Here is a 24620-nt window from a genome sequence, read left to right as displayed (position 1 = left end):
TGGCTGGTAGGACTGTATCAGGCTGTCCAGGTTAGGGTATTGAAACTCTCCACCATGGCCTGGCCATTATGTAAGGAGGAAGGCACTTGTGATGGGGACAAATTTTTTTCCCATCCCTGCAAGCTCCACCCTCATCTGCACAAGCCTGAAACACTTTAAAATCACAAGTAGCAACATTCTAGAGTTCAGATTGTGATGTCATAATGCCTCATTCCACCAATGCCTAAGCTCCGTTCTCATCTGCACAAGCCTCAGACACTTTAAAATCCTAAGTAGCAACATTCTAGAGCTCAGATTGTGATGTCATAATGCCTCATTCCACCAATACCTGAGCTCCATCCTCATCTGCACGAGCCTCAAACCCTTTAAAATCCTAAGTAGCAACATTCTAGAGCTCAGATTGTGATGTCATAATGCCTCATTCCACCAATGCCTAAGCTCCGTCCTCATCTGCACAAGCCTCAAACACTTTGAAATCATAAGTGTTCGAGGTTGTGCGGTTAAGTCAGAGCTTACAGGAATGGGGCAGGGACAGAAGAACTGAGTTCTTGTGGAGACAAATTTGTCCCCATGTCATTCTCTAGTAGTTGAAAGCTGGTGACACCATTTTATGATGACCGCCCCCCCCCCCCCTCAATCTTCATTTATGTTATGTAAAATGGCACTGCTGAAGGAGTGATGGGAGTACCCAAATCTGGAATGCGAGGTAGCACTGAACTCAAAGTGAATGTGTGGTGCACCAGGGACAGATGTGCCTGGAATATACCCTTTGCTGTGGTATGGTGTTCTGCAATCAGCGATGTGACTATTGACCACTCCTGCTAGCCCAATGGCCAGCTGGGATGTTACTGAGCGCTTTAAGACTGGCTCGGCTACCTGATATTAGGGGCTCATTTTCCAAAGCACTTTAGATCTGTGGTGCCAATCCCTTGTGTACCTAATAAAGCTGTGTGTGATGTGATTTATTATTTTGCATGTGGCATTTTTGGAACTGGGTCAGGGTGTCCCAGCTATCTCTGCTATTGCCCTCATTGGCCCAGTGCTTTAGAGAGCTTTACCTGCCCCAGCCTCTCTCACTCACCTGCTTAAGTTGCCCTTCCTCTTGGAGCTGCCTGTTGTGGTGGATGCTACTGAAATGGCAGCCCCCCCATCACTCTTCATCACTGCTGTTGCAAGTAGAGCCAGCCTCCCCCCCAAAAAAACATGGCTCCATCCAATGTGCCACAGCCAAAGTGGGTCTCTTCTCTCCCATGTGGGATTCAAATCACAAATTTGTAACAATTCTCCAATCAAGCACAGCTATCTTATTTGTGAGAGAGGCCAGCATTTCTGTTTTCATTGACCATTATCAGGGTTATTTGGGTGGAGGGGTAGATGCATAAGGAGAGGTTGCTAGGATTGCAGAGAGATGTTCTCTAGATCAGGGGTGGGCAACTCCGGGCCTCGAGGGCCAGAATCCAATCGGGTTTTCAGGATTTCCCCAATGAATATTCATGAGATCTATTTGCATGCACTGCTTTCAATGCATATTCATTGGGGAAATCCTGAAAACCCGATTGGATTCCAGCCCATATCTGCTCTAGATACACCACTGAACCACTAGAAAAGGTTGACTTTCTTCCCACGCACTGGGCTAATGAATCTCATTCTTTGGCATGGGCCCAGCCTTGGCATCTCTGTGGATGCATTCTGCTATGTGTAATTTTCAGATGAAAATACAAGGTGGTCTTCACATGGAAGCATCAAAAGAAGTCTCCTCTCCCCCACTTCCAGAAACTAGATCATTTGGCTTAACGCAGGGATCTCAAAATCCCTCCTTGAGGGCCGCAATCCAGGATTTCCCCAATGAATATGCATTGAAAGCAGTGAATGCAAATAGATCTCATGCATATTCATTGGGGAAATCAAGAAAACCCAACTGGATTGCGGCCCTCAAGGAGGGACTTTGAGACCCCTGGCTTAATGTATTATCCTTTAAAATAAAACTAGTCTGGAAACTCATATATTCATCTCATTTATTGAACAAGTTTTTTTACATTTCATATATAAAGCTTTAAAAAAAATGCAAAATCCAGTACAACTTAGAATCCTATAAAAAAAAGTTAAATGTACATTCTGGAGTATAGAAACGCCTCTGTGGTTTACATATATTTTTTTTTTATACCCTTTTAAAACTATTTTACAAGGCAATGCAACCAAAGTACAATATTTGCCAACTTAAAACGAAAGCCACAAGACATTTATACAAATGGTTTGTACAAGTTTACATGAAGTATCAACTTTATTTACACACTTCCCAAAAAGATTTAGGGAATCCATATTTTGAGGCAAGGGCAGTGTATTCTCCGGTCCTGGCCCGTTTTCACAACGGTTGAAAATACAAGATGAGCACAGAATCACGTTAAAGGCACAGTGCACTACGGAAAGGATTCAGCCTTTCAGTGATCAGAATTAATCCACTGCCTGAAGGAACTAATTCAAATGCTGCGTTTTATTGTTTGGATCAGGAAAGAGAGAAGATCGAGACCCAAAGACGAGGTCTTGGTTCTGCCCCTTCCCGATTCTTTGCGTTGCAAACCCTAGTGTACATTAGGCGATGGGTGATATTTAGAATAGAGGAAGCGACAAGCAACAGCGCCGGATACGTCAAACATGAGCAGAAAAAGCAGAAACATATCTGGGCTCTTTTTCCTAATGTATGGATTTGGCACACGTCAATTTTTAGTACACATTAAAATGATAAAAGGCCAGAGGAACAAAAATGAGCTTCTTCACATTTACTGCACGCCAAAATCATTAGTGCGCCTTAAGTAAAAAGAGCCCTGTATATTTTTTGGTGTTTGCTGGTAATAGTGCCGTCTATGCGAGGACAACATGCACTTTTTCCTAAAAGTGAACCCGTGCATGAACAAACACCGGGGGGGGGGGGGAGAGGGGGGGTTAAAAGAAGGAGTAAGCCCCTTTTCTATAATAGTCCACTTCACAAAAGTGACATGGGAAAAGATACTAAGGGCTCCTTTTACGTAATAGCACGCGCTAAACCGCCGGCCTTGGTAACCGCTACCGCCTCCTCTTGAACAGGCGGTAGTTTTTCGGCCAGCACGGGGATTAGCGCGGCTTTGTAATAGGAGCCCTAAATGAACATTTTCTGCTTGATCATCGCTACCAAAGACTTGAATGCCCAACAATTTGTAACATTCATTTTGATTTAAAACAACCCATCTGTAGTTATTTGTGTTATTTTAATAGTCGAAACAATGAGGAAGGATAGACCAGTGTTGATGTATTGATGAGGTCAAAGAAACCGAGGAAGCATTTCTGTTGAATTACGAGGCGCCAAATGTTCCTTTAGGGCCATCGCAGCATTATCAATGTCCCCTTCCTGTGATACTGAAGCGCTGCCCGTGTTATACATAGTCTTTGCCCGCCGAGGCTGTGTTCTTGCCTTGGCTCCTTGGTGGAGGGTATGAGGTTTCCCTTCTCGGGCATGAGCAGCAGAGCAGCCCGCCTCCGATGATAGCCAGCACTGCGGACGCCCAGCCTATGAAGAGAGCGTGTCCAAATTCATACCTGAGGACGCAAGGAAGATGGGCATATTCAGAAGCGCCAAACAATCCTATTTCTTTCCCACCGCCAGGTCTCTAAATAGATTTCAGTTTGATGGAAAATCCAGATTTCCCCCCCCCCCCCCCCCCCAAGATTCACTAGACAAATCCATCGGTTCCTTTTCCGGTGGATTTCAAGGAAATCCAACATGGATTCATCATTTTACCAAACCAACAGCCAGTGGCGTCGCAAGGGTGAGTGGCGCCGGGAGCGGTAGCGCCCCTGCCCTTCCCCCATCCCTCTACTTTTCCCAGCGTGAGAAACATCACAAACTTGCTGCCCATTTTTGTGTCGGCTCTCCCCTCCGACGTCACTTCTGAGGTGTGAGACCCGGAAGCGACGTCAGAGCCGACATCGACGTGGGCGACGAGTTCATCATGCTGCTTGCGCCACGATAATTAAAGAGATACAAGGGAAGGGGCGCAGCACCCCTCACCAAGACGGCGCCTGGGGGCAGACCGCCCTCCCCCTCCCCTAGATTTCCTGCAGATCTGCCCGAGTTTAGCTACTACATTTTAGGGGCAGTTTTTCCACCGGTGCCTCCATTAAAGCCTTCCCCCCTGTATGGATTCCTGGACTCCCGAGCCTCCTTATAGAATACTAGTGCAATGTACTTGTCTCAAGCTTTCTTCAATTCAGCTACATTGTATTTGCAAGCATTCACCACCCTAAGTATCGAACGGCCCTGGAGGTGTGGGTTAACAGTATGGGCAAATTCCCACATTAAGGGCGTTTACAGTTAATACAAATTGCTTCTATTAAAATCATTACGAAAAAAATTTGATCATGTTTCACCGCTTCTTAAAAAAAATTTACAAAATCTGTTTATTATTGCTTAAGGCTCAGCTCTATAAGTCCCCAGTTTTCATCGATAGGATTTTAATTCCCGACACCTCTACTAGAATACTCTGGTCCAATGCCCAACATCTGCTAACCATTCCCTCACTTAATGATCACTCCTCCCCCATATATATACAATTATTATTTTATTTTTTTTCAGCTTTGTAAACCGGCCAGATACATGTTGATGGTCGGTATACAAAAAAATAATAAAACTTGAAACTTGAAATACGCGAAGACAATACATCTTTTCGGTTATTGTCTCCCAATTGTGGAATTCCCTGCCAATCTATTTGAGAGAGGAAAGAAATAGATAGATTTAAAAGTCAGCTGAAATGCTTTTGACTGCTAGACATTGTAAAATCCTGCTAAAGATCCACATATCTTCAAAGAATAAAACTAAAAATACCCTCTTCTTGTGGTTTTCCTTGAATGTTTTATCTGCTTTCGATTACTGAAATTCCATCCCTTATCCCGCACTAGTCCTGTCTGTCCTGTAAGTCATGTATTTGCTGTATGAATTTTTTGTTTCCCTGTATACTGTCATAAATTGTTTCTAGAATTGTGCATCGCCTTGAATACATGATTAGGGGACTAATCAAATTTTAAATAAACTTGAAATTCTATAAATTTGGCACCGAATGGTATTCTAGAAGGGGTGTTCCTAGAACAGTGAAGTGGTGGGATTTGCACTCAACTTTGGACCAACCGAAACCATGCGTAAGTGGAACCCATAAATTCTGAAACCCTGCGTTCATTTTAAAGGGATGCCTCAGGCCAGCCCGTGCCCCTCCCATGACTCCACTCCCTTAGCAGACCTGCATAGAAATACCGTATTTTATAAATGGGCGTGCTAAGTGCGTTTTCATGTGGATCTGCCTTTCCTGCTCCTTTTCGGTCTTTTGCAGCCCTTAGAACGCATTTTTTTTCACGCTGAAAATTTGGTGCAGAAGGTGCTGCCTGCCTGACTTTCCCCAAACTGCTTCATGCACTTTAGTAAATAGGACCCCAAGTTACACTTGCATGTACAATGGTAACATGTTTGTAACGATGCTCTATCCAGTCATTCATTATCCATATTCATCTGGGTTTTGTCCAGGTACTAGGGACCTGGATTGGCCACTGTGACAACGGGCTACTGGGTTTGATGGACCATTGGTCTGACACAGTAAGGCTAGTCTTATGTAGAGAGTTGCGCGGAGACAAAAATCTCACCCATCCCCGCCCGGATCCTCTCCATCCCCACCCGTCCCCGTCAGGATCCTCTCCGTCCCCACCTGTCCCTGTCAGGATCTTCTCCATCCCCACCTGTCCCCGTCAGGATCCTCTCCGTCTACACCCATCCCCGTCAGGATCCTCTCCGTCCCCACCTGTCCCCGTCAGGATCCTCTCCATCCCCACCCATCCCCGTCAGGATCCTCTCCGTCCCCACCCGTCCCCATCAGGATCCTCTCCGTCCACACCCATCCCCGCAAGGAATTACCTCCATCCCCGCCCGTCCCCATAAAAAGCAGCAATTACTTCTGACAGGATCATCAATTCCACAGTTTCTTTTCTGTTTGCGCTGCTGTTTTCCTTGTGGAATCTCTTTGGTGGAACCCTTTTTTGTTTTCTGTTCAGGTAATTAACTTATAAACCCCCTCTTTTACTAAGGCTGATGTGTCCATTATATTATATGGATGAACCCTGCTTCCAAAGCTTTCCATCCCCGTGGGAGTCCCTTGGGCCAGAGGGAGGTCCCCGTGGGAGTCCCGTGGGTTAGGTGGGATTCCCGCGATCCCCGTTCCCATGCAGACCTCTAGTCTTATGTTCTTAAGCTGACACATCCTTCTTTTTTAGTACATAAATAAGCAGATAATTTACTATTCATTACTTGGTATTGGTTGGAGTGTAAGGGTTGTAGAAATCCCGTGCGATTTTACTTCCATACCAGGCCGTGGCAATCAGGACTGCGAGACCTAAAGAAGGACAATTGAAGGTTAGTTTGATGACGACAATGACATTAACCAGATCCCCATCCACCTGCCAATGAGATTCTAAACAAGAAATCAATTCATCAGGCAGGAGGAAATCCCCGGCTCCTATTTAGTGGGTCTGGCAGGCACACAAAAACTTGGAATAAGAGAAGTGTCATAACAATGGGCCATTGATCCCACTATCTTGCCTCCAACAGAATCTAGCAGGACCTTAAGCAGATTCACTCCAAGAAGAGGTGACGGTCCTCCAAGGGAACCCAGGCTCCAAATTACACTTCCCCCTACCTAGACTGTTTGTGGCCTTCTGGGTTGTGCATTCGTTTGAAACATGAAACACGAGGATGACATTTCCCCAGGCTGTTTCAAGGTGGAGGGCGCTTTTCTTTTTGCGAGCGAAGTGGTTGGTTCGGGGCATAGGGCAGACGTTTGGAGCCACATAGGCCGGTACCATATCGTCAGACTTGCCCCAGGTACATTAGATAGATTGTGAGCCGGCCAGGACAGACGGGGAAAAATGCCTGAGGACCTGAATAAACTCATGTAAACCGTTCTGAGCTCCCCTGGGAGAACAGTATAGAATTGAATAAATAAATAGTATGAAAACTTCCAGCCTCTGATAACTAGAGCTGGTATTGTGACATCATAATGCCTCATTCCACCAATAAGAGCCAACCTCATCAGTGATGTCACAATGGCTTGATTGCCCTTTACTTGGGTCTCTTCTAATACATTTTGATTTCTAGAGTGGCGCAGTGGTTAAAGCTACAGCCTCAGCACCCTGAGGTTGTGGGTTCAAACCCACACTGTTCCTTGTGACTCTGAGCAAGTCACTTAATCCCTCCATTGCCCCAGGTACCTTAGATAGATTGTGAGCCAACCAGGATAGACGGGGAAAAATGCTTGAGTACCTGAATAAATTCATGTAAACCATTCTGAGCTCCCCTGGGAGAACAGTAGAGAAAATTGAATAGTTTCTGGTAACCAGAGCTGATCCTGTGATGTCACAATGCCTCATTCCACCAATAAGAGCCAACCTCATCAGTGATGTCACAATGGCTTGATTGTCCTTTACTTGGCTCACTTTTACTACATTTTGATTTCTAGAGTGGCGCAGTGGTTAAAGCTCCAGCCTCAGCACCCGAAGGTTGTGGGTTCAAACCCCCGCTGCTCCTTGTGACCCTGGGCAAGTCACTTAATCCCTCCATTGCCCCAGGTACCTTAGATAGATTGTGAGCCTCCCGGGACAGACAGGGAAAAATGCTCGAGTACCTGAATAAACTCATGTAAACCATTCTGAGCTCCCCTGGGAGAACAGTAGAGAAAATTGAATAGTTTCTGGTAACCAGAGCTGATCCTGTGATGTCACAATGCCTCATTCCACCAATAAGAGCCAACCTCATCAGTGATGTCACAATGGCTTGATTGTCCTTTACTTGGCTCACTTCTAATACATTTTGATTTCTAGAGTGGCGCAGTGGTTAAAGCTCCAGCCTCAGCACCCGAAGGTTGTGGGTTCAAACCCCCGCTGCTCCTTGTGACCCTGGGCAAGTCACTTAATCCCTCCATTGCCCCAGGTACCTTAGATAGATTGTGAGCCAACCAGGATAGACGGGGAAAAATGCTTGAGTACCTGAATAAACTCATGTAAACCGTTCTGAGCTCCCCTGAAAGAACGGTATAGAAAATTAAATAAGTCCTTTTCAGCTTGAAATTTCAGAGTTTTTCCACGTCACAAGTGCATGCTCTTATTAGGGCATATGTTACATCAACAGCGACAAGTGAGCCATATGAGCAGCAATGCAGTCCAAAGGAAGAAAAATAATGATCAAAAGACGCCACAAAACTGGCCATTTCATTTTTACCTCCATTCTCTCAGGTTAAGCCAATTTGGGCAGCAAAAATCACTCCTGCATCCGAATACCTCAAGCTCAAAATCTGACTAATGAAACCTAAAATCCAAACTCAACTCTGCCTGGTACAAAGGTCAGGGCCTAAACGCAGGGAATAGCGGTGCTCGACCTTAACGCCAGCATTGAGCTGGCGTTATTCTAGAAGCGTACCACGCGGTTCAGCGCGCGGTAATTTTGAGCGTGCGCTAAAAACGCAAGCGCGCCTTGGTAAAAGGAGCTCTATAGATGCGCCGCCCTCCAAAAGAACTTTTTTTTTTTTGCGTAAGGCTCTGGCAATACATTTTCGCTCGTAACTAGGCAGTGAGCAAGAGAGATACATCGGTTTCATGAGCCTCCTGGAGTCCTAAAATTATTTAAAGGCGTAAATGGAGAGGGGCAGCCGAAAACTTTTCACCGTTTCACTCTCTAGGGGCTCCTTTTACTAAGGTGCGCTAGTGTTTTTAGAGCACGCGCGCTACGCTTCTAGAACTAACGCTGGCCACGCATTAAAGCCCTCGTAAAAGGAGCCCTTTGTTTTAGCTCGAGGCAATGTCATTAAGAGTTAACCCTCTTTACAAACAGTGCACTGTAGTATTTATTTCTTTGTTCAATTTTCGATACCGTTCTCCCAGAACAGTTGACATGAATTTATTCAGGTACTCAGGCATTTTTCTCTGCGCTCACAATCTATCTAATGTACCTGGGGCAATGAGGAGATTAAGTGACTTGCCCAGGGTCACAAGGAGCAGTGTGGATTTGAACCCATAACCTCAGGGTGCTGAGGCTGTAGCTTTAACCACTGCGCCACTCTAGAAATCAAAATGTAGTAAAAGTGAGCCAAGTCTAGGACAATGAAGGCATTGTGACATCACTGATGAGGTTGGCTCTTATTGGTGGAATGAGGCATTGTGACATCACAATACCAGCTCTGGTTATCAGAGGGTAAAGCTTTTCACATCAGGGGATCTCAGAACAGTTTACATGAATTTATCCAGGTACTCAAGCATTTTCCCCTGTCTGTCCCAGAGGGCTCACAATCTATCTAATGTACCTGGGGCAATGGGGGGGATTAAGTGACTTGCCCAGGGTCACAGGGAGCAGTGTGGGTTTGAACCCACAACCCCAGGGTGCCGAGGCTGTAGCTTTAACCACACACACTCCCACGGAATATGAAAGCACACAAACCGCCAGATTCTGTATAAGTCACCCAGAGTTGGACATGCAACTAATTAAGCCACAATGGTTAATCATTGGTGTTAAAAGCCACCCCTACCCCACTCCCAGGCCACCACCCCTCCAACCCAAGTTGCAAGTGGGTCTGCACTATTCTATAACATGCCTGCCTAAATGTCCAAAAGAGGGCGTGGCACGAGCGGGCCAGGTGCATGCCCAGAAATTAGGCACGATGATCGAGAATGACAAATGGTAGTGCCCAAAAGGTAAGTTCAAAACGCTAAGCTAAGCTGAGCATCCTTTACAGAATACTAGTTTAGTTCAAATCATTCCGGTGCCTAATTTTGGGTACCATTTACTGAATCTACCCCAAAAATGTGTTTTCTGCTTGCTCATTGGTTAACATGCAAAGACATGGGACATGTTTGTGCAAATGACATCATGTCCTTGAGTGTTGAAAAAAAGTTCAGCCCAAGCCACCAACTTCCTAAATTCCGACCATTTTTTTGCCCCTGTAGCTGAAAAGAGTTTTATCTGATTTGTTAAGGGCCAATTTTGTTTCAGATCATTGACTGAATCATATCCAGCTCATTCTCTGGTACACCGACAAATCCGCGCAAGACAACTGCGCACACCAAAGAGGTAACACTTGAAAGGTATACATACATTGTGCTACTCTGAATCTGTCATAAGTAGATATCTGGAAGGCCCTGATTTGTTCAGACTTCTCAGGCCCCACCCCGTGGGAGGGGCTTGAGGACTCTGAGCAAATTACGGCCTTCCAAATACCCACTTAAAGGGTTCCCATAATCACCATCTAAACCTTACCCTAACACTAGATAACAAATGAATCGTTTAAGTATAGTGGGGGGGGGGGGTTTGTCTCACCCACCCCCTTCAAAAAAGAGGGTTACTTTGTAACCCTCAAAAAGACAAAATAGTATCCACATAACTGCATGACTCTAAGGAGCACAATTGTCGGGGTGCATTTGTCGGGTTTTACCTTTGTAAAAGGAGCCCTCGGTCTCTGGTAACCAGAGCTGATACTGTGATGTCATAATGCCTTATTCCACCAATAAGAGTCAGCCTCATCAGTGATGTCACAATGGCTTGGTTGTCCTATACTTGGCTCACTTTTATAGCATTACCAGTGGGTGCTGAAAAGTTCTCAGCCCAACCAACCAACTTTCTAAATTCTGAGCGTTATTTTGTCACCGTTGCTGAAAAGTGTCCTTATTTCATTAAGTGCCAGTTTGTAGAAATGAAATTTTATCCCTGTCATGCTCTTGTGGTTGAGAACTTTTCAGCACCCCTTTGTAAATTTCTATTCCCTACTAACTTATTCCACATCACTCGCAATTTCATAAACTTTCATTATACTCCCTCTCAGTTGTCTTTGTTCAGGTTGACGAGATAAGTGCTTTGAAAACGAGCCCCTTAACATGTTATAAATAACTGTTACTGACAATATAGACATTTATTCATAACCAGCTTTCTTGAGTGTTTCATATCCTGGAATAATTTACTTACCATAGCCTACAACGGGGGTAGGCAATTCCGGTCTTTGAGAGCCGGAGCCAGGTCAGGTTTTCAGGATATCCACAATGAATATGTATGAGATGGATTTGTATGCATTGCCTCCTTGAGATGCAAATCTATCTTGTGCATATTTATTGTGGATATCCTGAAAACCTGACCTGGCTCCGGCTCTCGAGGACCGGAATTGTCTACCCCGGCCTACACAAAAAAGTACTCCAGTGGCGAGATTCTGAGCAATTCCACTGCCTAAGTACAGGGCCTTAATTCTTTAGAAATATCTTAGGAAATCCAAGAAAAGGAACATGTTTTCACAGAGAACATTCCCCTGTGTACATGTAGCAACACCATTCGAGTGGAGTCACGTCAAGTCCTGATCTTCACCTCCTACCTGCAATGAGAAAGAGCACCCCGCCTGCCACCGCAATTTTCGCCTTCTTAACCTTGTCGTCTTCAAGGCACTTTGTACATTTCATCCCAAAGGCAGCGATGCACATGCCACAGAAGCCAAGAAAGATGCCACAGATCATCAGGGCTCGAGTCGCTTGCACTTCAGCTGAAAAAAATAAATTTGAGAAAACACTTAAAATCAAGAAAGAAAGAAAAAAAAAAAAAAAAGGGTAAAAATGTATTTCAGCTTTCATCACAGGAACCCGGATGAATGAGGATGAGAAATAGGGGAAAGCCCAAGTGAGATTAAAAATACTAGATTTATAAAGCTGGACATATTTTTCCAAGAGAAGGGAAGATAAGGCGGAAACGCTACGGTACTTTTCAAATGCAAGAGGGAGGGTTACAAGAGGATGACGTTCAGGTGGTTCTTAGGAAAGAGCAAGAATTGAACTTGGGCAAATGGATGGAAACAGTAAGACTTTTCTATTTGTGAACACGTTGTCCAGTGGGCTCCCATCAGTGGAAAATTTTAGGAGCAGAGAAACGGGGCTTGGCTGGATAACTTCTTAAGGTCCTTTCCACCACTTTTCTCCCCGGTTATGATTTTAACGCCTAACTCAAACCCATGTCTATTTAGTCACTCCCTCCGATTCCCTAGTCTGATTAGATTGTAAGCTTTGTCCAGCAGGGATCATCTCTTCTATGCTTAACAATGTACAGCAGAAGTCAATACTCACGCATATGAAGGGATCTCAGTCAATTCAATCAGTTACACCCTACTCCTAGTTATTTAATCAAATTGAAAGTATACTATTCGAGCAGGTCCTGGTCCCGGCAGTCTGAGATGGCACAGAATAAACGAAATCTATGAGTAAAACTAAAAACATCAAAGATAAGTAAATTCCTGTTAGTTCTTTTCAAGTACTGAAGTGGTCTCTATTCGAATACTTCTTGTGAAACATACTTGACACTAGAAATAAATATAAATAAAAAGTTAAAAAAAGAAAAATAAAATACACGAAGCAGGTTTTTGGCCAGTGATTGTGTAGGGTCATGAAATGGTTAACTATTGTTTAAAATATTGCTCTGGCCTACATAGCTGAAAACTGTACAATCTACTGACCTCATCTGCCTAAAATGTATGTCCCTACCTTACCACATTGTAAGCTAAATAGATAAGAGTTTGAGCCATGATGTACTCTGCCCTTCTGTACATGTAACATTTAGAACTGTAAGATTTAGATAAGCAGAGAAATGAGCTAGTTTCCTATAGGACTATAAGTTGTATCCCTGAACCTATCATAAGTGCTGGCCTAGGACCAATAATAATTGTAGAAAAGTTACAGAAGTAACAAATGAAAATTGTAGTTTTTGCATATATTAGTTTGCAAAAAGGGCATAAAAGTCCGTGTATTTCCTGTTTCTGACACTCTAGTAGGCAGGCTGTTAACTGCACTAGAGTCCGGTATACCGTAATAAATTTCTTGTACTTTCTTCACGCCTCTGACTTTGTGTGTCCAAGTGACCTTTCAATTGCAGTATGGAATATGTACACGAATTACATCTACACTGGCAGTGACTGTCGATGATATCATAAAGCGTCGTACTCCTTATTTCTGAGGCCTTTTCCTGCATGAATAGTATACTTTCAATTTGATTAAAAAACTAGCTCAATAGGAGTGGGCTGTAACTGATTGAATTGAGACCCCTACATATGAGTGGAGTATTGACTTCTGTTATATAGTTAACAAGGTACAGCGCCATGTGCGTCTGGTATCCCTATAAAAATGATTTAGTAGTAGATTTTAGGGTTTCTTGGATACAGATGTTCTACAGTATCACGTAAAATTCATTAAGTGGGGAATTCATTGGGGGGGGGGGATAAAAGAGTAAATGCATCCTATATAAGCTCATTTAACTTTCTTAAATTCTGTACAACATTTACTCAGTAGGATAACAATACAACTTTTCATAAGTAAGTTTTGGTTGAAAAGAGGCCTTTGTAGGCCTAGATGTGAGTGACCAAAATTCAGCAGTGGTCAATGGGTCAATATGTAGGTAGGAGCAGTATTATCTTTGGTATGGTATCCCGTTCCTCTTCCAAATTGTTCCAGGTACTCCCCCTCCCAACCATCACCTGCCCTGTGTCTACCCTTCTTCCTCTCACCCCAGACCTCCATTATCTAATCTAATCTAATCTAATCTAAACCTTAAGTTTATATACCGCATCATCTCCTGTCTTCCTCCTCCTTCTCTCTGACCTGTACATTTTTCTGGTCTCGCAAATGATTTGGGGGTAGAAAAAAGTTCTGCTCCCAAGCTAACACACAAGCCATCGCTACTAGAATTGATTTTTTTTTTTCAGTAGTCATATGAAGTGGATGGAGCCCACTGCAAAGAGCAGGAGCCCAGGAGTTATTCATGGCCTTAATTTAGCCAATTTCTTGTTTGTCTCTGGAAAAGCAAAAAAGTGAGGGAAAACATAAAGGCAAGTTGGGGCAAATAAGAAAACAGAAAAACAAAGTCAGCTGTCCTTGCTGTATAGAGCCACTGTCGAGACAAAACAAAATGGGTAGGATGAGATAAGTGGCAGCTCTTTTAATACATATGGGTCTTTTCTAATGCATCCAGACTATTATTCATAACCTGTTTATAAACACAAATTTATTTGTTTCTATCAAAAAAAAGTATGCATGGTATTTGTACATTTTTAAAAATTGATTCTGTTTCCTGTGGATTTTTATACAGCTCGGCCATTATAGAGTGTAATATCAAGCTACGACTTGTTCACAACACGCAGCGGCTGATGGCCGACTCTCCCACTGATGAGCTGCATGCACCGAGCATGTTTTTATCTTTTAAGTCAAGTTAAAAGCATGGTCTAGAACTCTCTGATAATTCTGAAACACATCCAGAAGGTTCACAGATAAAACCTCCTCCAGAAAACTTCTGTGGGTGTTTACACCGAAGGACCATTACTAGGTTTTCTTGGAATCCTAGTTCTGCCAAAGAGAGAAAAACAGCTCCCCTCATCCTCACTGATTCCTGCCATACATCTTTATATCGTATTCAGCTGGACGACTTGGCCCTCCAGCGGCATCATTGTTTCGTCACTCAAAAGCCATCAGCAAATCTCACTCATGTAGAATATTTCCACCCCCTATAGTGCCAAGATTTTGATTAACTCACGATGCTGTTGCTCCCATTTCCTGTCCTCCCAATCCTCTTTTCTGGAAGTTCATCCACTACATTAAGAGTCTAATGTTTAGAGCTGTGAGCCAGGGAAGCCAGGACTTAATCCCACTGTCATTTTACCACCTCAATGCCTCAGGTACAAACTTAGATTAGACCCTCGGGGACATGAAAATACCTATTGTACCTCAACAAACTATTCCTGAAAAGTACGAGCTAATAATAAACAAATATATCACAGCAATGCACCATCCAAACCTCTTCGCTCAGTTTTGGGGGTCCCAAGCTTCCTCCTGTACTTTACTCATCCCAAGAATTTTAGAAGTGCCGACACAGATTCATTAGTGAAAGTCCTAATGGTTTGTGCAGCAGCCTGAGAACCAGGAAACCTGGGTTCAATTCCTACTGTAGCTCATTGCGGCTCTGGGCAAGTCAGTTAACCCTCCATTGCCCCAGGTATATAATATGTTAGCCACTTTGATTGTATTCACTTACGTGTGGTATATCAAATCCCATCCCCTTTCATCAACGATCCAATTTAGTACTAGGCATAATAGATTATTAGGGCTATTTGTGGAGCTACATGCCACTGTACAAAATAAATATGGATGCATGAATACAAGGATGTAAAGACAGATTAATGAGTCAAAGAGGTGTATTGGATAAGGCAGCTCCCTGCCCTGAAGATAAAAACTTGTCCAATATTCCTGTCCAAGCCATTATAATAATAATAATAATAACTTTATTTTTGTATACCGCAATACCACAAAACAGTTCAGAGTGGTTTACAGGAGAAGAGACTGTGCATATACAGCAAAGACACAGAGAGTTAGTTGTCAAGTGTATAATATAACCAGTAGCAATTACAAAATAATCCAATAACAATTGCGAGGGAGTGCAGAAAGGGGATAGGAAAAACCGGGGGAGAAGAGGTACAAAGGTGAGTAGGGAGAGGAAAGGGAAGGAAGGGAGGCGAGGTCGAGTTTAGTGGTTTGGGAGGGAGGGAGGGAGTTAGAGAAATTTATCAAAGATTTGAGAGATTTCCTGGACATCTTTGCCAGGGTTTTACTGGATACTGATGAATGGTACTGGGCTCTCGGAGAAGGCTTTCTGCTTTCACTCCTCTGATATGGTTCAGAAACTCGTCTGAACCTGCAATGAGCAAGCCGTCCCTAGACGTTGCTGAAACTGGAATACTGGAATTTGGCAAGGTGGAAAACAGGCAGGTCTAGACAAATGCCGTATGAGCAACAAAAGCTTCTGACTAAAAGGGCGAGGGCAGGTCCGAGGCACACAAAGGCGATGCGTCCCTTCCACTGCTTTTCAAGTGTTTTCTCTAGAAATTCCTCAAGGACTCAAAATTGCAAAGACATCCCCCATGTGTCCAAAGGAAGCAGCGATGCACCACCTGATCACCCTATGAGCCAGAACTTGGGGAAAGATGGAATGAGAAAGTAAAGAAATCCCCATAGACCTAAATCTATGATTTCTTCTGAAGACAGTTTAGACTTGCCTGGTGAGTTAAGCCTCAGAGTAACACAGTAAATGACAGCGGATAAAAACCTCTGTGGTCCATCCAGTCTACCCAATAGTCACATTCATTCTCAAGGCAATTAACTTGCTAAGTTCCACTATAAGATGTCTTCCCTTCTCCTCTGCCCCCTCCCCCCCCCCCAGATATGTAAGACCTGTACTCAGATGATTTGAATATGGTTTAAAATTCACTTAAGTGTTCCTGAGACAAACAGCCCCAGTGCTGAAGTCGCCAGCAAAGCTAACTCCAGCCCTTCCCAATCCGTCTTGCCTCTGTGGCAAGATCTCATCTTCAGGAATATTTACAATAATCCAAGTGAGGATTTGGTCATACACATCAAACTAATGTACCCGCTACCACCTGGCCCAACTATCTCCAGATCATATTAGGAGTAGGAAGCCAGAAAATGTTCGTGTCATTTTTTTTTTTTTTGGGGGGGGGGGGGGGTGTTGTTGTTGATTATAGAATGAATGCTGTTAAGAAAACATACTGCAGTATGCACAGAGGGTACACTCTTTAAATTAAAAAGGTGTGAGTTCACTTTTCCCCCAAACTGTATATGTGCAAACCATCATGCTTACACATACTTGTGTGCACTGTTGTAACTTCTTTGCATATGCCCGAATCTACAGTATCAAGTCACCCAAACTTGGGTGTACAATTTGGGCGTAGATCCCAGAGCCATGTGCAAACTAATTAATTAATGAGCCCTTAGCATTCAATAAATTAGGGTTAATCAGCACTCATTTGGAGTTACGCACAGATCTGTCCTATTCTATAACATGCGTGCCTTAATTTTAAGGCGCGCAACTCAAAGGGGGCATGGCCATTGGAGATGGATGACCGAGTCATGGCATTTAGGTGTCATGACGCTTGTCATTTATGCGCCCGACCATCGTTAGTCGTGCGCCAGCATTTACAGCAGGCCTGAGATCTGCGCAGGGGGCTCTTTGTAGAATACTGGTCTAGTATCGATCTTCCGAAGGCCATTTACGGACGAGAAATCATTATCAGCAAACGACTATTGTATATAGGTTAACTGTGAAAATTATATATTCAGTATAAGGGCTCTATGACATTTCTAGCCTTGAAGATATAGTCAATCATTTTGGCTTTATCTCCCACCCTCTTCACCTCTAAATCACTAAGGATGTGTCCAGTGGGTTCATAGACATAATCGCGGAAGACAAAGGCGCGCGCCGACAACTGAGCGCAAGATGGAGGTGCGCGCCGAAGTAAATTACTGTTTTTAGGGGCTCCGACGGGGGGTTTTGTTGGGGAGCCCCCCCACTTTACTTAATACAGATCGCGGCGGCGTTGTGGGGGGTTTGGGGGGTTGAAACCCCCCACATTTTACTGGAAACTTAACTTTTTCCCTAAAAACAGGGAAAAAGTGAAGTTTTCAGTAAAATGTGGGGGGTTACAACCCCCCAAACCCCCCACAACACCCCAACGCGGCGCGATCTGTATTAAGTAAAGTAGGGGGGTTCCCCCCCACGTCCCCCCCGTCGGAGCCCCTAAAAACATGAATTTTTCTTCGGCGTGCGCCTTTACGCTGCGCTCAATTGTCTGCACGCGCCTTTGTCCTGGCGCGCTTTTGACCTGACACCGTCCAGTGATATGGCATTGCAAATGGCGCAAATATTTCTCATGTCTATGATCAATTGTCTAAGCTTGGTGAGAAGCCAGGTTCTTAACTTTGGCCCTTAAAGGTCAGCATGTGCTTCCAATAGATGACGGGGCTCGTTTTCAAAAAAGAAAAAAAAAAACACCCAAAAGTGGCATAAAGGGGTAGATGGACGTAAACACTTCCAGTTTGCTATTTTTGAAACCCGTTTCGTCGATGGATTTCCAGGCTATTCACCTGCAGTGCATCGAAATCTCAAGGGGGGGGGTGTGTAAATGGTGCGGTTTTGGTAGGATTAAGGCGCGTTTAAGATTTGGATGTTTTTCTGCAATACTCAGACATTTGGGAAAACATCCAGGGCGCAGTTTGAGTTTAACAATGAATAAAGTGCCAAAAAAAAGGCACCCAAATTGACCAGATGACTGCAAGAATGGAGGCATGACCTCCCCCTCCCACCCCCAAAGATCTACTGTCTGTATGACAGCTTCAGATGTTATGGGAGTCCTATGAGAACAGCAAGCAGGTTTCTGGAGTATCTTAGTAGGTGATGTACTGAACTAAGAGATGGGGACTCAGGCTCGTATCCCACTCTAACTACACTTCCCCCTCCGTATTCATGGAGGTTCGGGGCAGAGCCGGCCCGCAAATATGAAAAAACCGTGAATAATATTCGGGCCGGTTCTTCCCCTAACTCCCACTTCCCCCGGCTATTTTAAGCCCTGAAAGCCCCCCTTTGAGCCTTACCTGGTGGTCTAGCGGGTTTTCGGGGCAGGAGCGATCTTCCCACGCTCCTGCCCTGTGCAGATCGCTCACATGAAATGGCTGCCTTGAGCTCCCGTAGTCTCTCGAGCCATTTCCTGTCAGCGATCTGCACGGGGCAGGAGCGTGGGAAGATTGTTCCTGCCCCGAAAACCCGCTAGACCACCAGGTAAGGCTTAAGAGGGGTGGGTTTACAGGGCTTAAAATAGCCCAAAAAATAAGAGTGAGTTTTTTTTCATTTAAAACCGCGAATAAGCGAATCCGTAGATACTGGAATTCGCGAATACGGAGGGGGAAGTGTAGTACACTTGTGGTGGAACATGTGAACCCTCCAAAATCTACCCAAATCCCACTGTACCTATCTATAGGTGACACCTCCAGACATAAGGCCTATTGATGTGCTATACTGTTGGGTCCAGTAAGTTTTGGTTGTGTTTTGGAAGACTTACTATACAATATAATCCATACAAGACTTATACTCTTAATGGTGAGATCCTAACAAGAACGGTAGCAGAACGGGACTTGGGGGTGATCGTCAGTGAGGACATGAAGTCTGCCAGTCAGGTAGAGCAGGCCTCATCCAAGGCAAGACAGATCCTAGGTTGCATACGCAGGGGTTTCGTCAGCCGGAAGTCATTATGCCATTGTATAGATCCATGGTGAGGCCCCACCTGGAATATTGTGTGCAATTCTGGAGGCCACATTATCGCAAAGATGTGCTGAGATTGGAGTCGATACAGAGAATGGCCACCCGGATGGTCTCGGGACTCAAAGATCTCCCGTACGAAGAACGGTTAGACAAACTGCAGCTATACTCGCTTGAGGAGCGCAGAGAGAGGGGGGACATGATCGAGACGTTCAAGTATCTCACGGGCCACATCGTAGCGGAAGAAGATATCTTCTTTTTCAAGGGACCCACGGCAACAAGTGGAAAATCAAAGGCGGGAAACTACGAGGTGACACCAGGAAATTCTTTTTCACTGAAAGGGTGGTTGATCGCTGGAATAATCTTCCACTGCAGGTGATTGAGGCCAGCAGCGTGCCTGATTTTAAGGCCAAATGGGATCGACACATGGGCTCTCTTCACTAGGCAAAGGTAGGGGAGGGTCATTAGGGTGGGCAGACTAGATGGGCCGTGGCCATTATCTGCTGTCTATTTCTATGTTTCTATGTATAAGGGGATTATGTAAAGTTCACCAAGGGCTCCGATCATCTAAACCGGTTTGGCTGGTTTAGCAACCGATCGACTTTGCTGACCCGATACCCATAACGGCTCACCGTATGGTTGTGCATTCTCCAATTCTGGCATGCAAATGAGGCCATTAATATTAAAACCAGCTGCCCGATCAATGGCCTACCATTGCATGCCAGAATCGGATCACTGCTGCCGACCTGAAAAAAATGACAGGTCTGTCTGGTTTTTTTTGTGGGTACAGGAGTGTGTCTGTGTGTTACACACACCATCTGTGACCATAGAAAAAAAATGAAGAACCCCCCCCCCCCCCAGGCAGAGAGACCTGTTGGAAGCAGCAATCCGATTCTAGCATACAATATTAGGCCATCAATCAGATGCTGGTTTTAATACTAATGACCTCATTTGCATGCCAGAATCAGAGCATGTACAACCGCACAGAAAAATAAACCACAGTGAGCCGTTTTGTGCATGGGTTCGACAAATTCGATTGGTTAGCTAAACCAGTCAAACCAATTTAATTACGACCGTTAGACGATCGGAGACTTTACTGCTTCCAGCCCTTTGTCTTCCGGCCCTCTTTACCGCCCCATGAAATTGTTCACAGGTTAGTACCCATTTCTGCAAGACAGTTAAGAGATGCAAATCAGCTCTTTCCTCATTTGCATGCTGAGCTAATCATCACAGGGGATTTACCACTCATTGCTACAGTCACAACCTTTGCTCCTTGCTGGCTGTGGCAAAACATAACACTCGTAATTGCATGGAAAAATGTAAGGACCCACTAGGCCAATTTGTAGGACTCTCTTACCTGGAGAGTCTCTGTTTTTCTAGTTCAATGGGTCCCACTTCTCAGCCCCCGACAGTGCTAAAAACGTAAACCCTCTCCTCTCCATAAAGTCCAACTCCTTAAGAATACGAGGTAAGAATCAGCCTGGCCTAGTTCTTTCTCCAGGGGTCTGGCAGCAAAGGAATCAAGAATGATCTTCACTTGATCTCGCTCTACAGGCTGCAGCTACAAAATGGCATGGGGTCAATTCTGGCCCTCTTGATTCCTAGAAATAATATCATAATACTACCACTAGGGGTCAGCCCAAACCTTTAATCAGCCAACAGGCTACAGGGCAGCAATGAGTGGTGATTGTTCTTGCCCTTTTGTTCCCCTGAACACCTTGGGGTGAGATGGGGTGCTGAGAAGGGAGCGGAAAGTGGCTGGATGGGCCACCCATCACCTCTAAATTCTTAAGGGGAGGAACTTCAGAAAATGGGGGGTTAATTCTTAGATGGTGCTAAAAGATTTAACTGGAGGAACAGGGCATTAAGGGGCATTCTGTAGAGGACGCCAGTATCAGTGGCACGCCAATCGCATGCCAATTAATTCAGAATCGGGTCTGCACTCCCGGACAGACACCTTAAACGTTAACCAGCATTTTGCAGGCCTACATTTGAGGCATCTGTTTCCCATTTACGGAGACGCGAACTGCCGCTTAAGGCCGCCCAAGGCCACTTCCGGGTGAAACCATGCCCACACCTCGCCTTGGGCGTGCTTAAGCGTACCCGGGTATCTCTGTAGCTGCACAACAGATGCTTCTACAAGTGTCCTTCCTCTTCAGCATTTTTTTTCAAAAAAATGTGTGCCGCAATTAGCAGTTTGAGAATCAGCCCCTAAATTCCCCTGGTGGGGAGAGGCCTCCGAATTTTGAATAGATTGTTTGTGAATTTTCACTGGCTGCCACATGAAGGGACACACATTTATGTAGTTTTGCTAGTTTGCAAACTTAGTAGAGCCCTTAAGATGTATTTTGTTCAGGAAAAACAGGGATCACCTGGCCAGTCGGGCTTCCAGGATATGCACGAGGGATTTGCACATCAAGAAGGCACTGTAATTAGCTCTCTCATGCATATTCATAGTGGATATTCTGAAAGCTTGACTGGTCAGTTGGTCCCTGAGGACTGGGTTGAAAACCACCTACTTTTTTACCACACTTTTCCCCAAGTCGGTGCTGGAACACCTCCTTGCCAGTCAGGTTTTCAGGATGTCCATAATAAATATGCATGAAAGATTTGCATATGACGGAGGCAGTGGCAGGCAAATCAATCTGATGCATAGTCAAGGTGGATATCCTGAAAACCCAACAGATGAGGAGGTTCTCTGGGACCATAGCTGATTATCTACCATGTTTCCCCGAAAATAAGACCTACCCCAAAAATAAGCCTTAGTCCCTGGAATTGCCGGCAGCAGCACTTCTCTGCCTCCCCCCTGCCCCGCAGCTGAATCCCCGCTGACTCTCCATTCTTCCCTACCATCCAACTCCCCCCCCAGCCCTGCATACCTCTCTCCAGAGCAGTGTCGAGCTGGCAGCACTCTAAACAGGCAGCTTTGCTGCCTTCTCCCGCTGTGGCCTTACATGTGCCGCGTTACTGATGACATCATCAGTGACGCAGCAGAGGGAAGAATAGAAAGACGCTGCAGAGGGCACGCACAAGGGGATGGGTGAGAGAAAGGAAAGGGGTGAAGGAGAGGAAGGGAGAGATGATCACGTAGATGAAAAAAATAAGACCTACCCTGAAAATAAGCCCTAGTGCATTTTTTGAGCCCAAAATTATTTTCGGGGAAACACGGTGTATCTATACACACACACATACATACAATACACACGTATGTGGTTATCCACCAGCAATGGACCTGGCGTAAAATGTGCTCTCTACATGCTAGAGGTCCACCCCTAACCTATGCCACCTAATCTCACCAGATGTTACTTAGTGCATATGTTTTATTGACATGTCTATATTGTAATTTATGTAAATTATGTCATCTCCGTCCTGTCTCGATTATTATGGATGTACTTTGTAACCTGTTCTGGGCTCCTTTGGGAAGACGGGCTAAAAAATGGAATAAATAAATACAAATAAAGAATAACTAAATTATAACCCTGGTTCCACTCATATCTGCCAAATATGTGCTATGTAAGATGTAGAGAACATGGCCGAGGCAGATTTTTCAACACTTAGCGTATCTATCGATGCTTCTGTTAAACAATTGCCCCCTTAGTGCAGCTGAAAAACACTTTACCTGCACTGAACAAAAACCTTTTTTCAAAAAAGTGAAAGTCCAATCAAGGAAAGCAAAAAGCCAGACGAATAGGAAACCCCCGCACGCACACCTGAAATTTGACTCTGGCTAGAAATGACTGTTTTCATTGCATGCCTAATAGCTAGCATTTTTAGCGCACGCGCAAGATTAGCGCCCGCTAGCCAAAAATTTACCGCCTGCTTTAAAGGAGGCGGTAGCGGCTAAGCGCGTGCGGCATTTTAGCGCACATTAAAACCGCTAGCGCGCCTTCGTAAAAGGAACCCTCAGTCGTTTCAGCGACCACAAAATAAAAATGGAGACAACCGACGCGCTCCTACAAACGACCCAAACCCAGCTCGGAAAAGTAAGAGCTGGGTCATTTGCTGCACTTTTTTTTTTTTTTTTTTTTTGGGGGGGGGGGGTTGTCAGACGCTGCAGCTACAGTAGTTAGTAAGGAGTGGGTTTTTCACTTTCCCTCACTATACTTTGTCCTCCTTATCCAAGTTGCTTCAAAACTGAACTTTTAGGAATCCCAAACAAGTTGCACCAAGACAGAAGCCCCCCCCCCCCCCGCTTATCTGTTGGACTTTTAGTCTTCTGTCACCCCTCTGCATTTTTTTTCTGTTGCATATTCACAAGTTACAGAAGTTTGCACAGCCGAGAATAAAAGGCGCAGAAACAAGAGACATTTAAAAAGAGAAAAAAAGCCACAGGTAAGAAAAGACGTGAAAGAACTTCCCTTGATTAGGATAAACCAGAGTCAGCTCGAAAAGGCAACTCCAACCCCCCCCCCCCCCCCCCCGGGTGGTACCAGCTCAATGCACGCCTTTAAGTGACTTTGAGGGGGGGAGGGGTACTTACTGTCCAGCACCAGCAGGGAGTCATAGGTTTTGCATTGCATCTGGCCGGTGCTTTGCATGACACAGGACATCCAAAGTCCTATGTACATGGCCTGAGCGGTGACAATGTTCTCGCCCGCGTAGGAGGACATTTTCCACTGGGGCATGGCCGTGCACACGATGAAGCCAATGCAGCCCAGTAAGGCCAGCACAAATCCCAGCATCTGCAACCCGGCGTTGGCCATCTTCTGCTCAGCCTCTAGGATGGAGGAGAAAGTCCTTCGGAGCTTCTTTTCCTACAGCCCCAAAAGTGTCTCGTCTGCTTTGCTTCTGAAGTGCTGGAAGCAGCTGATCCGATCTTACGCAGCAGCACCTGAACGCTGAGCGGAGGTGGCTAAATCCGTCTATTTAAGCGGAGTCTCCAGAGCTCCCCCTTGTGGTTTCACCCAGGCTCTTCGTGCGCTTCTTCAGGGAACATTGCAGGAAAAAGCCACGCCCTTCCCCAGTTGTTTCAACTTGCACAGGCAATGAATGGTTTACTTCCCAGGAAGAAACAGCTGCGTGCCTGAATGTGTTGAAGAATTCCTGGTCCCTGAGGGCCTGTTTCAGTTCTCTCTCTTTACCCCTGGTGTTGTCCATGAATAGGCAGGCCAGCTTTGAACTACATAATTCAAGAAATCACTTTGGCAGAGAGAGATTATTATTGTCTGAATACAGTGATAAACTAGTCCGGGTTCACAAGGATTTCTGAAACCACGTTTTGTTGTTTCTAATAATGTATATAAACAAATAGGAGTTAACTATACATAACACATCTCATGCCTCATATCATCTCAACACAAAATGCACAAGCCTCATTTGCATGAATGTTTTGTTTTTTTAATTGGCTGATAGCTGTAGTTAGGATCTGTACCAGTGGTCTCAAACTTGCGGCTCACCAGGTAATAAGAATTGTCGCTGCTGGGTCAAACCAGTGGTCCATTGTGCCCAG

The 24620-nt window shown here is 44.8% G+C and overlaps 1 protein-coding gene across 1 annotated transcript; it reads right to left on the bottom strand.

The window, feature by feature from the left end:
- Positions 1–1998: 1998 nt before the first annotated feature.
- Positions 1999–24061, bottom strand: CLDN1 (claudin 1). Its single transcript, XM_033957540.1, has 4 exons — positions 23652–24061; positions 11412–11576; positions 6320–6404; positions 1999–3570 (listed from the first exon to the last, which is right to left on the bottom strand). The coding sequence occupies exons 1-4, from the start codon at positions 23872–23874 to the stop codon at positions 3408–3410; spliced, it is 636 nt and encodes a 211-aa protein (XP_033813431.1). The 5' UTR covers positions 23875–24061; the 3' UTR covers positions 1999–3407.
- Positions 24062–24620: the final 559 nt, after the last annotated feature.

The sequence above is a fragment of the Geotrypetes seraphini genome, chromosome 9 (assembly GCF_902459505.1).
Source record: "Geotrypetes seraphini chromosome 9, aGeoSer1.1, whole genome shotgun sequence".
In the NCBI taxonomy this organism is placed as follows: Eukaryota; Metazoa; Chordata; class Amphibia; order Gymnophiona; family Dermophiidae; genus Geotrypetes; species Geotrypetes seraphini.
The sequence above is the reverse complement of the archived record's forward strand: the minus strand, read 5'-3'. Positions and strand labels throughout refer to the sequence as shown.